The sequence below is a fragment of the Chelonoidis abingdonii genome, chromosome 1, assembly GCF_003597395.2.
Source record: "Chelonoidis abingdonii isolate Lonesome George chromosome 1, CheloAbing_2.0, whole genome shotgun sequence".
Classification (NCBI taxonomy): domain Eukaryota; kingdom Metazoa; phylum Chordata; order Testudines; family Testudinidae; genus Chelonoidis; species Chelonoidis abingdonii.
This window is the reverse complement of record NC_133769.1, coordinates 165,143,468-165,158,032: the sequence shown is the minus strand read 5'-3', so window position 1 is coordinate 165,158,032 and position 14,565 is coordinate 165,143,468. Positions and strand designations below refer to the sequence as shown.

Below are 14,565 nucleotides of genomic sequence, written 5' to 3'. Positions count from 1 at the left end.
ATTTATTGCAGCGGTCTCCAACCTTTTTACGCCCAAGATCACTTTTTGAATTTAAGGGCAACCCAGGATCTACCCCAACCCTTCCCCAAAGCCCTGCCCTGCTCACTCCACCCTCCACTCTCTTCGTTGCTCACTCTCCCCCACCCTCAGTCCCTTTCACCAGGCTGAGGTAGGAGGTTGGGGTTCACAAGGGGGCGTGGGCTCTGGGCTGGGGGGTTCGCAGTGTGGGAGGGGGCTCTGGGCTAAGCCTGGGGCAGGAGGTTGGGATGCAGGAGGAGGTGCTGGATCAATCCTGCATAGGCAGGGAGAGGGACTGGACAACATAATGGATAGATGGATCTTTTCCATTCCTTATTTCTATGAAACTGGGTTCTGAGGACTGGAAGAGAGGCCTTAAGCTCATATAGATAGGGCCAAAAATATTTTTCATTAGCACATCATATTGAGATATTCTGATTTCCTAAACATTTGGTTCAGAGGAGTGAAGAAGTCTTACTTTATAACACTTTACATTTGTAGAACATTGCCACAAAAAGTTTGATAGGTTTATCATAAAAATGCCATGTAAGAGTAAACATGCTCCATAAGGGCTTTAATATTCAGTTCTTCTGTAAGTGGAAATCAGAATCAGAGAACAGAATCATTATCTACGTGGAACTTTATCAAGTTACAGTATACTCTGAAAATAATATTAATTTACAATACACAGAGTGGTTGTCTCATAGTCCTGCAAATAAACAAAATAACTTTCTGCCTCTGGGCATTTAGATCATGAGTTTAGTGGGAAGACTCAAATCTCTCTGCCATTCACATCTTAAATTTCCCATACTCTTTAGTGTGATGGTCACAATGTTTGTTCTGGAGAGATCCAAGACAGGCATGGTAGGTATGTTGTAAATCAGAAATGAAGTGAATTGATAGACGTATGGAGAATCTTATATAGAACTTGACTATATTTTACCTGACTCTGTCTTTGACTGTCATGACCACCAAATGCACACAAAATGAGTTAAACTTATAAAATAAACTGTCATCTCCCAACAGTTTCAGAGCAGCACAACAACCAGTAATATTTAGCTGTAAAAAAAGACAACCCTCCAACAAGTAAAACTATTTCTGTGGATTTTGCTGAGCTAAAGTTTTGTCAATTAAATACCGATCTGGTCAGGCTCAGAATTTGACCAAATATAAAAAAACTGTCATCAGCTGTTAAGAAAATTCTCTCCAGATTCCAGACCCCTTTTCAAGTATCAGAGGGGTAACCATGTTAGTCTGGATCCGTAAAAGCAGCAAAGAATCCTGTGGCACCTTATAGACTAACAGCCGTATTGGAGCATGAGCTTTCATGGGTGAATACCCACTTCATACTGACATGCATCCGACCAAGTGGGTATTCACCCACGAAAGCTCATGCTCCAATACGTCTGTTAGTCTATACAGTGCCACAGGACTCTAGACCCCTTTTAGCATAGTCTAATCTGAGATCCAGACATTTAACAGGAATAGGCATGGCTTATGAATGACCTGGTAATATTTTAGCATTGCTGCTTACAAGGCAGCCGTACAGGGGAGCACATATGGTTTTATAATTGCAGCTTCTAGAACTCTGTTCATGTTGTGGGCAATGCTAATAAACACAGAAGTATATGACATTGTGCTGGAATATGAACAAAAAGAGGGAAAGCAACGTTGGCATAATGGAAAAGATCAAAACTGGATGGAAAAGAAACATTATTGTTCAACATGTATATTCAGAAAAAAAGGGATTGAAAATCTTAAAAACGATGACCTGGACTGCTCCTTCCCACAGATGTACCTGCGGGAGAGGGCCTGGTGGATGCAAGACTCCATGAGTAACTCCTCAAAGAATTTTCCTTGGATCACTCTCTCAGGGATGAAACATGGGGGTGTTTACACTTTTACCGCCCTCCTCCCATGGAACAGAAAACAAGTTGGTCCCCAGAACCAATGCTGCCCTCTGGGAGTCATGTGAGACTGCCCCTTCTTGGAGTGGCTCTCTGCCTCTATACCAATACCAAGATCACAAGTCTCCATCTGGCTCACTGACAGCATGGCTTCACAGGTGTCCCAGCTGTTGTTTCTGTCCCCTATGGCCACCTTTAAGGGGAGAACATTTCATAACATGGAGTTTACAAAGCCATGGGGCTTTCTGTGGGTAGGATGACCAGATAGCCAGTGTGAAAAATCAGGACAAGGGGTGTGGGGTAATAGATGCCTACATAAGACAAAGCCCCAAATATCAGGACTGTTCCTATAAAATCAGGACATCTATGGGGCTTGAGAGGGTCATTAGATTCTCCTCTGCTCTGGTTGCTTTATCTCCCATTTGAAGCCATAAACACCTTTGTGACAGTACAGTCCTTTACAAGGCACCCAGCTGAGCTAGCAGATGCAAGTTTTGAGTTAATGTAAGAGAAAAAGCAGCAGGAATAGATAAATTTTCTTTCATGGAAATCAAATATGCTTAGCAAGAACTATTAGGAAGGTCAAATCAGACAAATGTGGTATTTATTCTAGACAGGATACTTGGGAAAGATTCCCATGGGATGTCAGCTGCTCTTTAATGATATGGCAGATGAAGCTTATTTACTTAGTGCTACAAAGGCCTGTGCAGTCTACGATCAATCTTGCCTACACAAAGAAGATTTACAGGTTAAAACCTACATTTCTGTTAGTTTTTCTAAAGAATGTTCTATCAATTAAAATTATTTTTATATAAAAATAAGAGGTTAAGTCAATCGCAATGCTCTGCCCCAATTTGCAAAGCTACCACTTGATGGCACTCCTTCCACTAGAATGCTGAGAGGCTCTTGGAAGAGGATAGAATGTATGCAGGAGCCCACTAAGGAATGAGAGCCCCCAAATTCAGAGGGCCTTGTTATAAATTACGAATATATTTCATCATTAATAACAATGTTTGAACAACAAAACCATGAATCTGGGTTCTGTATCTACTTCCCTGGCTAAAAACGTCTTTCTTTTTCCTGGGTTTGTGACTCCTCAGACTTCTATGCCAGTGCCCGGTCTTAACGGCACCACTGAGAAAACTATCCTCTGCCTCTCTTATCGTTCTTTACTCAATACCACAGCAGTGTGACCCACATGTTGGGCGATGGTGATTTTTTGGAATCTCTGAAGGATCAGGTAAGATGTCACATACACTTCAACGTATTAAACACAGAAAGACTCTCTGGGGCAGATGCTATACAGGTTAAACTGAGGATGCCCCTGTTGCTCAGTTGATAAATACACCTCAACCTAAGCAAGTGCCACTAAACCCTTTATAACACACTCCACCATTAAGTATTCTGTTTATGCTGAACATTTTACAAACCAAAATATTTTAGGAATATTTCAGGCAGTTTAAAATAAAAACCACATTGGCATCATTTTTCATATTCCTCCAGCACTCAAACCTTAGTATCGTGGATCTCACTGAGGGGAGAGAGGAAAAATAAAACCAATACATTTTACTAATTTTGCAGAAATTACCTATCTAGTTTTTCCATCCATGGAAATGCTGTATGGTTGTGATGCAATGTCTATGAACTTTCCAGGGCTGAAGTGAGGGCTATGTCCTTTTGGAAGGCAAGGAAAGAAGTCAGGGATATAAAGCTTTCCATTCTAGTTATGAGCCATTAGACCTTAAAACTACTATTTTTCCAAGACTGAATATTGCCCATCTCATTCCAGTGGCTAATTCAGCCAGCCCAAACCCATTATGACGAAGTCTTTATAGCCCCTCTCCCTACACATACTACTATGCATTCTTTTCCTCTGTAAATATATGCTACACGAATCTACCTAGACACAGAAGCCATATCCACACTAGGATAAAAGATGTATTATTGATGTGTGTTAGCTTAAGCTGTAGGGCTCATCTCAACCAGTTAACTCGTGTTAAAACTACAAAACACGCATAGGAGGTGCTACACACTTAAAGACATACAGATGTGCTTCAGAGTCAATGACTAAACAAGGCCATGGTGCGGTTTTGTCTATTGAAAATTTCAACAAAAGAATAAAATAATACGAGCGCAAATATGAAAGAGGTTTTTCAACATAGATAATTACAATAAACAGATGATTGTGATCATTTATATCATCTGTTTGGAAATAATTGAAACAACAACAACAAAAATATACCTACTTCTTTTCTGGAAAACTTTGTTGGGAACTGAAGCCATTCATGCGCTGTTTTTCTGATAATGATAGGATTGAGTATCCTGATTTGGTTAACTTTATAGATCATTTTCAAGGCCGGTTTCTTCCAGAAACCATTAGTGTTCTGCAATAGTCAAATATATTGTTTTACTTTTAGGATTAGTTGATTTTGCTTTTGTCTAACTCACACATCACGCATTTGGAGTGAGCAGAGAGGAGAAGCCACACACGATTTAAAAAAAAAAAAAAAAAAAAAAATTACAATAGAGACTTTGATGTTTTACATTTCTCAAAATGTCACTGAGGATATAGAAGAATGGAGTTTCTTGTATATGAAATATCTACCAGCAGTGCATTTTTATGACCATGTTACGAAAACCCATACACAAGTTTGCCAGAAAGAAAATATTACACAGTCCTAAATATCTCTGGCACAGCATACGATAGTTAGAAAAACACTGGGCCCAATAATACCTTTGGATACTTGGAGGCATCTCCCCCTGAAGTCACCAGCACTTTCACCTATGTATGTGAAGGCAGAATTCAGCCTATACGACTTTGAGGCAATTTGGCTGATCAGTCGTATTTTCTGTACTTTGCTTGCTCATTTGCATGGACAGGGGATTCATTTTGGCTTTAGTTCCTTCTGCTGCTTACAGAGTTTCCCACTCTACCTTATAGCGTTTTCCCCATAGACTACGCAGATTTATTTTAAATGATGCAAGGTACACACATTTATGCAAATTCAGGATCTACTGATGTTTGTTTTGAGAATGTTGGCAGGTACTGTGCTTATTGCTCACTTTGAAAATGGAGTAACTGATTCTGATCTCACTTGAACTGGTATATGAATCAGGAGTAATTCCACTGAAATTTAATAAATTTTAAGGTTAGAAGAGGCCATTACGGTCATCCAGTCTACCTTCCTCAGAAACCCAGTGATTCCAGAGTAAGGTCGAGCAGAAACAAGTCTAATGTCCATCACTTGAGACTCAATTTTTAAAATGCCACGTCCTATAAAAAATTCTCCTTTTCCATCTGCCATATAAATCAATTGTGCTCCCATTCCATGATCCAGTGTGGATCAAAAGAATTCTCATTTAGGTGGGGGAACAGAGAACAACTGGAGATGAATACTTAAAAAAATAAAATCCTGTTTCCATGCATATATTCCTAGAAATATAAAACTGTGGAGGAAGAAATTGGGGCCGGGAGGGTGGAGGGCATCATAAAACTATATGACAAGGGTAGAATGGTTTCAAAACAGAGGGTAATATCCTCAGCTGGTGTGAACTGCGGTAGTTCCATGCATTTCAATTATACTGATTGACACCAGTTGAGACTTTGACCCAGAATATTTTCTGAAGTTTTTCTTGTCTTCAGCTAAATTGTAGGAACATAACATGAGCTGTTCTGATATAAGCAAGCTCATGTAAATGTACAGTTCCAGATTATACACAAGATGTTGTTTAGTTTATTACTGCCCTTTATTTCGAAGATTAGTACAAAGCGGTCGATGCAGACACTCAGCCAAAGTGAACAAAGCCAAGACATTTTGAATCCAAACTAACTAACTAAATATAATAAACAAATAAACTTACTATTTTATGACCATTCAATATGCTCCAGAGCCACCTTAAGTCATGTGGTTTGAAGACGAGAAGAACTACAATAGTATCAGGATCATAGTGAATTGGATCTGAAAAAATAGACTCTGGATAAAAAAGTCGGAAAGTTGTCCTCCTCCCAACATCCTCTTCGTACCCTCTGACGGGACCATTATTCATTCTGTAGGCAAGGGAAAAAATATATACACGAAGAGGATCACCATAAATCCATTTTAATGGGCTCTGCAGGGCAAATAGCACAAGAATTTAGCAGCATGAATTTTATTAATAATGTTAATTGGAAGATGTGCAGTTATACAGTAGATCCTGCATTGACAATTTAGCCCAGGGTCTTCAAACTTGTAAGGAAATTTAGTCAAGAAGGTTCAGAATAAATGACAATATTCCCAACCATGCAGTCCTACTAAAGCAAAATTCCCTCTGACTTGGCCCATAAATTGGAACACTATTGTAAACTTTATATTATCTAGTTCAGTTTAACTCAGTAGTAATTTTCTCCTAAATCATGATGGAGGAAGCTAGGCCCTTTGTTTTCTTGTTTCATTTGTTTAGTAATTGATAGCCAAGATGGGAAAGTAACAAATGTGATACAGCCAGTCACTACAAAGCTAAACCATCCTAGTGCAGACAAGAGGATGGTCACCATGGCAATTCCCCAGGGTAAATATATGTATACTTACGGATGGGGAAGTTGCTGGCTGGTGGTAACTGCTGGAAACACAGCTTGGAAATGGAGAATTGGAGACAGTGTGTTCTATACTTGTATAGATCCTCAAATGAGGTGAAGACACCCCAGGGAAGACCTGGCGCGGACAGCTACTGATTAATTGCTGTAAGGTCCAGGTTCCAGAGAAGACAATGCAACTCTCTAAGTGTTGGAGAAATGGACAGAATTAATTCTCTTCTGTATCTCAACAGGATTAGGGTTCAGATTAAGTCCATCATTTACCTAGTTTTAATTTAACCTGTGTGGGGCATATATATAGTTTCTACTTTTTTATTGATATTTGTACATGCTGAGTGACTGCTCCTCTGAAAGATACTGAATTAAAGAAAATGGAAGAGCCAAGATATTGGGGACTCTGTTCTGCCCTGAAGAGTTAAACAAGCTGACTAGTGATGGTAGTAGTGGTATAAATCACCTTCGCAGATCCTTTACTTTGTGGCTCTCTTGTACTCTTTGGAACAATTTGCCATCCTCACATGCCAAGAACTCTCCCAGTCCTCCTTAAAATCCACTGCTTTCACAAAATCTCAAGAAGGTGATCTCCCCCACCACCATCTCTGTCACTTTGTCTAAAACATTACACTGTGTATCATATTTGTCTGAGTTAGGCTGCAGACTCCTCAGGGCAGGAGCCTGGAAATGAATAATACCTAAAAGAAGAAAAGAAACTATGGAAAATGCTATTTGTTACAGATGGCTCCAGTATTTGTGGAACAGGTCCATGGTAATAAGTGAGTTCATTTCTGACTCCAGAAGGAGAGGGGGCCTGAAAAAATAATTGTGTACTGTAATATTAATGATTACTGTACATACATGTTGATTTTAAAGAGTCTTCATGAACTTAAAAAGACACCATAGATCAGCTAGATACCCTTGTCACACAACTTAAAAAATTAGATTTATTTGAGGAGAAAGTTCGATTCATTGTGGTGCTATTTTGTTTATACTACCAACTCTCTCCCTTTGTTCTTCCCAATCCTCTTCCCTCACTGCTCCTTTTGGCTCTTTCTGCACTAAGCTTTGCACTTTCTATTATCTTGTTCGCAATACCTACAACGCTACCACGTCATGTCCATCAAGTCCTCTACCCCCTTCTCCAAAATCCTCCTTCAAAGCTACTTCTTCCAAAGATTCTGCTATCTTTCCTTCTCCCCAATAATTTTCCTTTCCCTGAATTTTCATGTGTCTTGTCTCATCTCTCTCAGGGCCTGGCCTTGCAAACATTTGCTACCCAGAATAATGCATACTACCGTGACTGGTCCCATTTACTCTAAAGAAATTGACTACTGGCTGTAGAAAGCACTGTGTGCAAACTAATGCTATTAGATTGTAAGTTCTAAGAGTGAATGAGCATGTCTTCTATTTGTAAAGCACTGTTTTAATTTACACCACAATATACATTTTAAACAGTATATCAATATTATAATAAGAAGTTTGGTGGTAGTACCACTACAGTTAAAGTCATGCTAGGGTGCCATATGATTAAAATTTTTCTAGTGCCTGACATTTTCTTGGGATCCCTTTTTAAAATCACTATATCACTCTCAGCTATTAAACTAAGAATGCAATTCTTTGCCAGGAGAAGACTGAAATAAAGTTTGTTTAAGAGTTACAACATATTTGGTATAAAGAGTTATATAAGGTTTAAATGTTACAGCTTGAATATTGTTTGCTGTGTTGTTGCAGTTGTGTTGGTTCCAGGATATTAGATGTAACAAATTATACAATGTTACTACTCAAAGCCAATATTGTTACTAATGACCTAAAGTAGAACGCAGACACAGGAGTAGTGCTGACACGTTAATGAAGACAAAAGCTATTAGGACAGTTATCTCCATACAACAGAGGCTTTAGGAAGATTCAGTGTATACAACAGAGGGCTTACTACCCCACTACAGGACATCAGGAAGGGGAAGAGTATCTTTATGCACTGACTTACCACCCTAGTGAGGAGGGCTTTACGCTAGGTTCAAAGGGGGCAGGTGACAAAACCCCACAGGTAAAAAAGGGCAACCTTACCAGCAGGTAAATGTTGGGAGGGGCAGAGACATGGAAAATTGCAATAGTGTCATAGAAGCAACAAGAGGAAAATAAGTGGGGGAATCTGCTCAAAATCTTCGAAGTTGATACAGCAATACAAGATGTATGGGGAATAAACAGGAAGAATTGGAAGTATTAGTACATAAACTAAATTATGATTGGTCTTGGATGGTTTAGACACAATAAATCTTGCATTAGACTGGATGACCCTTGCAGTCTCTTCTAATCCTATAGTTCTATGATGTATCCAGCATCACAGATACTGGAGTGGAGAATATGCATATAAAATCTGTGAAAGACACCAAGCTGGGAGGGGTTGCAAGCATTTAGGAGATTGGGGAATAACTGGGTAGGTGGCAGCACTACTGAAAATGATCAGGGGGATGTAGTGGATCACAAATTGAATGCGAGACTTTGTCTACACTACCACTTACGTCAGTATAACTTACATTGCTCAGGAGTGTGAATAAGCCACACACACAAGTGACATAAGTTACACTGACCTAAGTGCTGCTGTGGACAGCTTGTTGAATAAAGTTGGGGTACATATTAATTTTCTACATGCAGTGGAGATGTAAGTGAATGTCCTTTGGAGAGAGCTGTCAACAGCAAAATGAAGGTGGCAAGAAATGTTAGATAAAAGAAAAAGTATCTGTTATTTCCCTGTTTTCCAAGATATGGATGGGTGAGATGGTGCAACCTTAACCATCACTCAGTGTTATCTGTTAATTATATAGAATACAATATCACACAATTTATTGTTTTACACATTGCTTTAAGCAGTCAGGAATATCCAGGATTGAATGGAATTTTATTGTTAAACAGATTAACCTACAACAGCTGAACTCCAAAGCTGCTCAAAAAACTTTGTTATATAAGAAGAGATACAACTTACCTTATTACCACATCATACGAGTCAATTTTCTCCCCTAGTGTCTTGTTTCGAAGTACTCCTCCATTACCAACAACAACACACCTTCTACAGATCACACTGTTGAACAAACAGACCTTTAATATGCATGCTCATCAAACATATCAAATTCATTATGTTTTCCTTTAAGTTGTACCTGTCTTATGAACAGTTGGCTTCAAGGGTAGCACAGAAACCAAGACCATCAGAATATGGCTTAGAGTGGGATTTTATCTTTAGTTACCATTGTTTGGATTTGATTTGGTTTGATGTGGTAAAGTGGGTATCCGAGCAACATTTGAAGTCAAACACTGACATTATAACATTCCCAACCCAGACTGAGTTATTTCTGAAACTGTCACTGCCAGATAAATAAGTCATTGTTTCATAACACCTAGCATTTACAGATCATATTTAATTACTAAACAGCAAAGCACTCTACAAAGGGCACTCCTTGGAGTTGGTTTTATGACTGTGCGACAAGTTAATGTACTACTCAACATGACTAAGGGCTGGTCTACACTACGGGGTAAAATCGATTTTAGATACGCAATTTCAGCTACGTGAATAACGTAGCTGAAGTCGAATATCTAAAATCGATTTACTCACCCGTCCTCACCGCGCGGGATCGATGTCCGTGGCTCGCCATGTCGATTCCGGAACTCCGTTGGGGTTGGTGGAGTTCTGGAATCGATATAAGCACGCTCAGGGATCGATATATCCCCGAGCAATCGATTTTAATGCGCCAATACGGCGCGTAGTCTAGACGTGGCCTAAGGTTCTGTAATTTAGACTATCGAGTAGTACTTCAATATATAAAGCAGTCCCGTTTCTTTCAATGGAACTACTGATTTAGTAAAGTAGTACTTGACATAAGCAAGGGTGATGGAATCAGACCCAAAGACAATTCTGAAAAATAAAGCTTACAGAAGCAGTGGCGGATTAGCCACTGGACTGACAGGGCCTGTGCCCAGGGGCCCTAGTCACCTGGGGGGGCCTGGAAAAAATCTGCCACGGGGCAGCAGAAGCCCAGAGCCCTGGCTGCCGGGGTCGGGAAGTCCTCATGCACCGACCCTGCTCTACAGCAGCAGCCATGGAACGGGGGAAGCCCCCCACCCAGCAACCACCATACCTGCTCTGCAGCAGAAGCCACGGGGCAGCAGGGGAAGCCCCAGTGCCTGACCCTGCTCCCCACAGAAACACTGGTTGTAGCGGGGGGAGGGGAGCCCAAGCACTCAGACCCCAGCTGCAGCCCTGGGACTGGGGGAGCTCTCACTCCCTGCTGAGGCCCCAGGCCATGGCACGGGGACAAAGCTTCTCTGATCTTGGGGCCAGAGTGGGGTGGGGGCAGAAAGGAGCAAAAGGATTTGTGGGGCTGCAGTGGGGGAGCAGAATGAGGAAGACCCTGGGTGGAACAGGGGCACCCCAGGGAAAGGGGCAGAAAGGGGTGGGGCTATGGGTGGGCCCGCAGGCAGAAGGGGCGGAATGGGGACGAGGCAGAAGGGATGAGGCGGGGTCCCCCAAAACCTTAATCTGCCTCTGTACAGAAGAGGTGAGACAAGAGCCAATGCTATGTCCCTCGGGCCTAGCCAAAGTGTTATAATTATGGCTAAGATTTAGCCAGGGGTATTTTAGGTAAAAGTCACGGACAGATCAAGGGCAATAAACAAAAATTCATGGCCTGTGACATGCCCATGAGTTTTACTAGAAATACTCCTGACTAGATCTTAGCTGCTCTTGGGGCGCTGATGTTCTGGGGGACCCAGAGGCTGACAGTTGGCCCCTGCTTCAGCACTATAAATAGTAGTCAATGTCTGTTATTTGCATGATTAGAGCTATACGTTCTACTGCTGTTCAGATTCCAAAGTCAGCACAGCTGAGAATCTGGCCCCATAGATTTTTGCCAATGTGATGGACTAATCACCACTTATGAACAGATCTTTAGCTCACAGGTGTGGATTTCTCCACTGTTTCTCTCCCCCACTCCCTTCACCCCCATTTTGTTGTTGTTGTTGTTTTTATTCTTTCTGGTTGTTTGGTGTGAAGGTATAAAAACTACAGACATCACTCTCTCATCCTTTAAGGCTGCTTTGTGCTGCTCTGATGATACAAAGTGTCCTTAAAGCTAGGTTAACCAGCTGATAAATGATTCATCCACTATAGAGGAATCTCCAAGTGGTATAGAGCTACCCCAGTAACTTCCATGCCACCCCTTTCCCAATCTTTGGTTTAGGGGCCATGGCCAGGGCATTCCTTCACCTCAGCAATGCCTGGCTGCTGAAATGGCCCCTCGGGACAGAAGTTGCTCTTCTTTGCACTGTGGAATCTGTAGGTAGCTGGACAGCCCCAGGGTTGTGTGAAGGAATAGTTGGCTTTGCACCTTTTCTCTCAAGCTGCACTGAGCACAGGTTGGGCCCAGTTCAGGATCAGAGCCTGTATTCTGGTAGAGTTAGAGTTAGAGTATTTGCTCTTAGCCTCTTCATTCTATTTTTTTCTCCTCACGGTGCAGTTACGACCTTAATCCATAGTCCTAATACAACTGGTTAAACAGTATTCAATTAACTGAAAATTCAGTGAGATTTATAGCTTGATAAAATACACATGCCAGCCCCATTAGGGTTTGTGTGGACGGAAATTGACGTTATTGGCCTCCGGGCGGTATACCACAGTGCACCACTGACCGCTCTGGACAGCAATCTGAACTCGGATGCAGCGGGCAGGTAAACAGGAAAAGCCCCACGAACTTTTGAATTACATTTCCTGTTTGCCCAGTGTGGAGTTCTGATCAGCACGGGTGGCGATGCAGTCCCAAATCCAAAAAGAGCTCCAGCATGGACCGTACGGGAGATACTGGATCTGATCGCTTCTATGCGGGAGACAAATCTGTTGTATTAGAAGCTCCGTTACAGAAGACGAAATGCCAAAGCGTTTGAAAAAAATCTCCAGGCTACACAGTGCTGCATGACAAGTGTAACGGAAAGCCAAAGAATCAAATGGACGCTCATGGAGGAGGGGAGGGGGTACTGAGGACTCCAGCTATCCCACAGTCCACAGCAGTCTCTGAAAAGTATTTGCATTCTTGGTGAGCTCCCAATGTCTGTAGGTTCAAACACAGTGTCTGGCAAGGTTCAGGGAATAGCTCCTCAGTTCTTCCCTCCCCCCCCTCCACCACGTGAAAGAAAAGGGAAAGCAATCATTTCTTGACTTCTTTCAATGTCACCCTATGTGTACTGAATGCTGCTGGTAGACGCGATGCTGCAGCAGTGAAGAGCCGTATCCGCTCCTCTCCCCTTCCCGGTGGTAGACGGTGCAATAGGACTGGTAACTGTCCTCATGAGCCCCTGAGTGCTCCAATGCTTTTTAACTGAATATGGGGCGCCCTGGTAAGAAACAGGAATGATTCTTGGTCACTCCCAGTAGATAGGACAGAACGCTATAACCGTCTTCATCATAGCAACTGGGGCTGAGCTTCAATCAGCCCCCTCCCTTTCTTGTGTAAAGAAAAGAATCTGTACTACCTGGACTGTCATAGCCCCGGGAGGCTGCCTCCCCCTCATTTTATCTCACTAACAAGTCTCTGTTTCTTATTCCTGCATTCTTTATAACTTCATGACACAAATGGGGGGGACACTGCCACGGTAGCCAGGAAGGTTGAGAGGAGGGAAGCAACGGGTGGGTTGTTGCAGGGGCACCCCCTGTGAATACTGACACAGAGCAGCTGTGCTCTGATACACTGGTCCTCTAGTACACTTGCCTCTTATTCTAGGCCAGGACTGACTATTTTAGAAACCATAAGGAGGGATTGACTCGGGGAGTCATTCCCAATTTTGCTTTTGCGGCCGCCGGCCGATCTCAGCCAGGGGCACTCATGATATCAGTAGACAGTACAGAGGGGGAGAGATAACCGTCATCTCATTGCCAGTTTACTCCGGCAGTAGACGGTACAGAATGACTGGTAACCTCTCTGCTATCATGCAAAAGCAAATGAATGCTGCTGTGTAGTGCTGGAGTATCGCCTCTGTCCGCAGCATCCAGTACACATACTGTGCCGGAAAAAAAAATGCTGAACAGGCTCCATGGTTGCCATGCTATGGCATCTGCCAGGGCAATCCAGGAAAAACGGCGCGAAAGGATTGTCAGCTGTTGTTTTCCGGAGAAGGAATGACTGACGACATTTACCCAGAACCACCCGTGACAATGATTCAACCCAGAATTCCAAGGGGCGGGGGAGACTGCGGGAACTATGGGATAGCTACGGAATAGCTACCCACAATGCAACGCTTCAGAAATCGACGCTATCCTCAGAACATGGACGCACAATGCCGAACTACTGTGCCTAGTGTGGCCGCGTGAAATCGAATTTATAATATCTGTTTTATAAAACCGGTTTTAGCTAATTCGAAATCATCTCGTAGTGTAGACGTGGCCTAAGTCACTTGTGGATTGATTACACTTGGTGTTGAATACAGTAGTTCAGAGTCCAACAACTATCATCAACCAAATCATGAAGACTAGTTTTTCAGCTCTGCCTATACTAAGGTGCTTGAATAAGCTAAATCCAGCTGAAGGTCTAGCATATGCTAATTATTTCTACATTATTTTTATCCTCCTTGTCTAACATGTGCAGTAGCATCTGATCACAGTCTACTTTTGAGAAATGATAGAAATGATTTAAAATTACACAAAATATAGTTGTTGCTTTATAGCAGATATGTTTTGTTCTTGGTCTTATTCTGTTTCATAGGAGCCTTGGGTATGTAGCAGAGACTACTGGAGACATCTGTAACAGGACTAGACTTCGATCAGAGAAACTTTGATTAAAGGACAACTTCTTCCAGTGCAGACATGGAAACAGATTGGCTGCTAAAACCATGCTCCAGGTATCAAACATGCCATTTTTAATAGCTTGTTATTCCTACGACACTTTAGCAAGCACACTTAACAGTTAATTGGCAGTAAGTGTGCTGTGAGTTAACCATAACTGCTGTAAATTGAACCTCAAGTACTGTCTATCTACTTGTATTTAAAAAGGTGGTGCTGGGAAAAGGCGATAAATAATGGTGTCTAATACAGTT

General features: G+C 41.9%; 1 protein-coding gene across 1 annotated transcript in view; it reads right to left on the bottom strand.

Annotated features, from left to right (window-relative positions):
• ST3GAL6 (ST3 beta-galactoside alpha-2,3-sialyltransferase 6) overlaps nucleotides 1-14,565 on the bottom strand; it is a 77,081-nt gene that overhangs the window by 7,789 nt on the left and 54,727 nt on the right. Inside the window, exons 7-9 of the mRNA XM_032804633.2 lie at nucleotides 9,476-9,571; nucleotides 5,787-5,973; nucleotides 4,172-4,309 (exon numbers count right to left, since the gene is read on the bottom strand). Coding sequence (XP_032660524.1) covers nucleotides 4,172-4,309; nucleotides 5,787-5,973; nucleotides 9,476-9,571 — 421 coding nt within the window. The remainder of the gene's footprint in view (nucleotides 1-4,171; nucleotides 4,310-5,786; nucleotides 5,974-9,475; nucleotides 9,572-14,565) is intronic.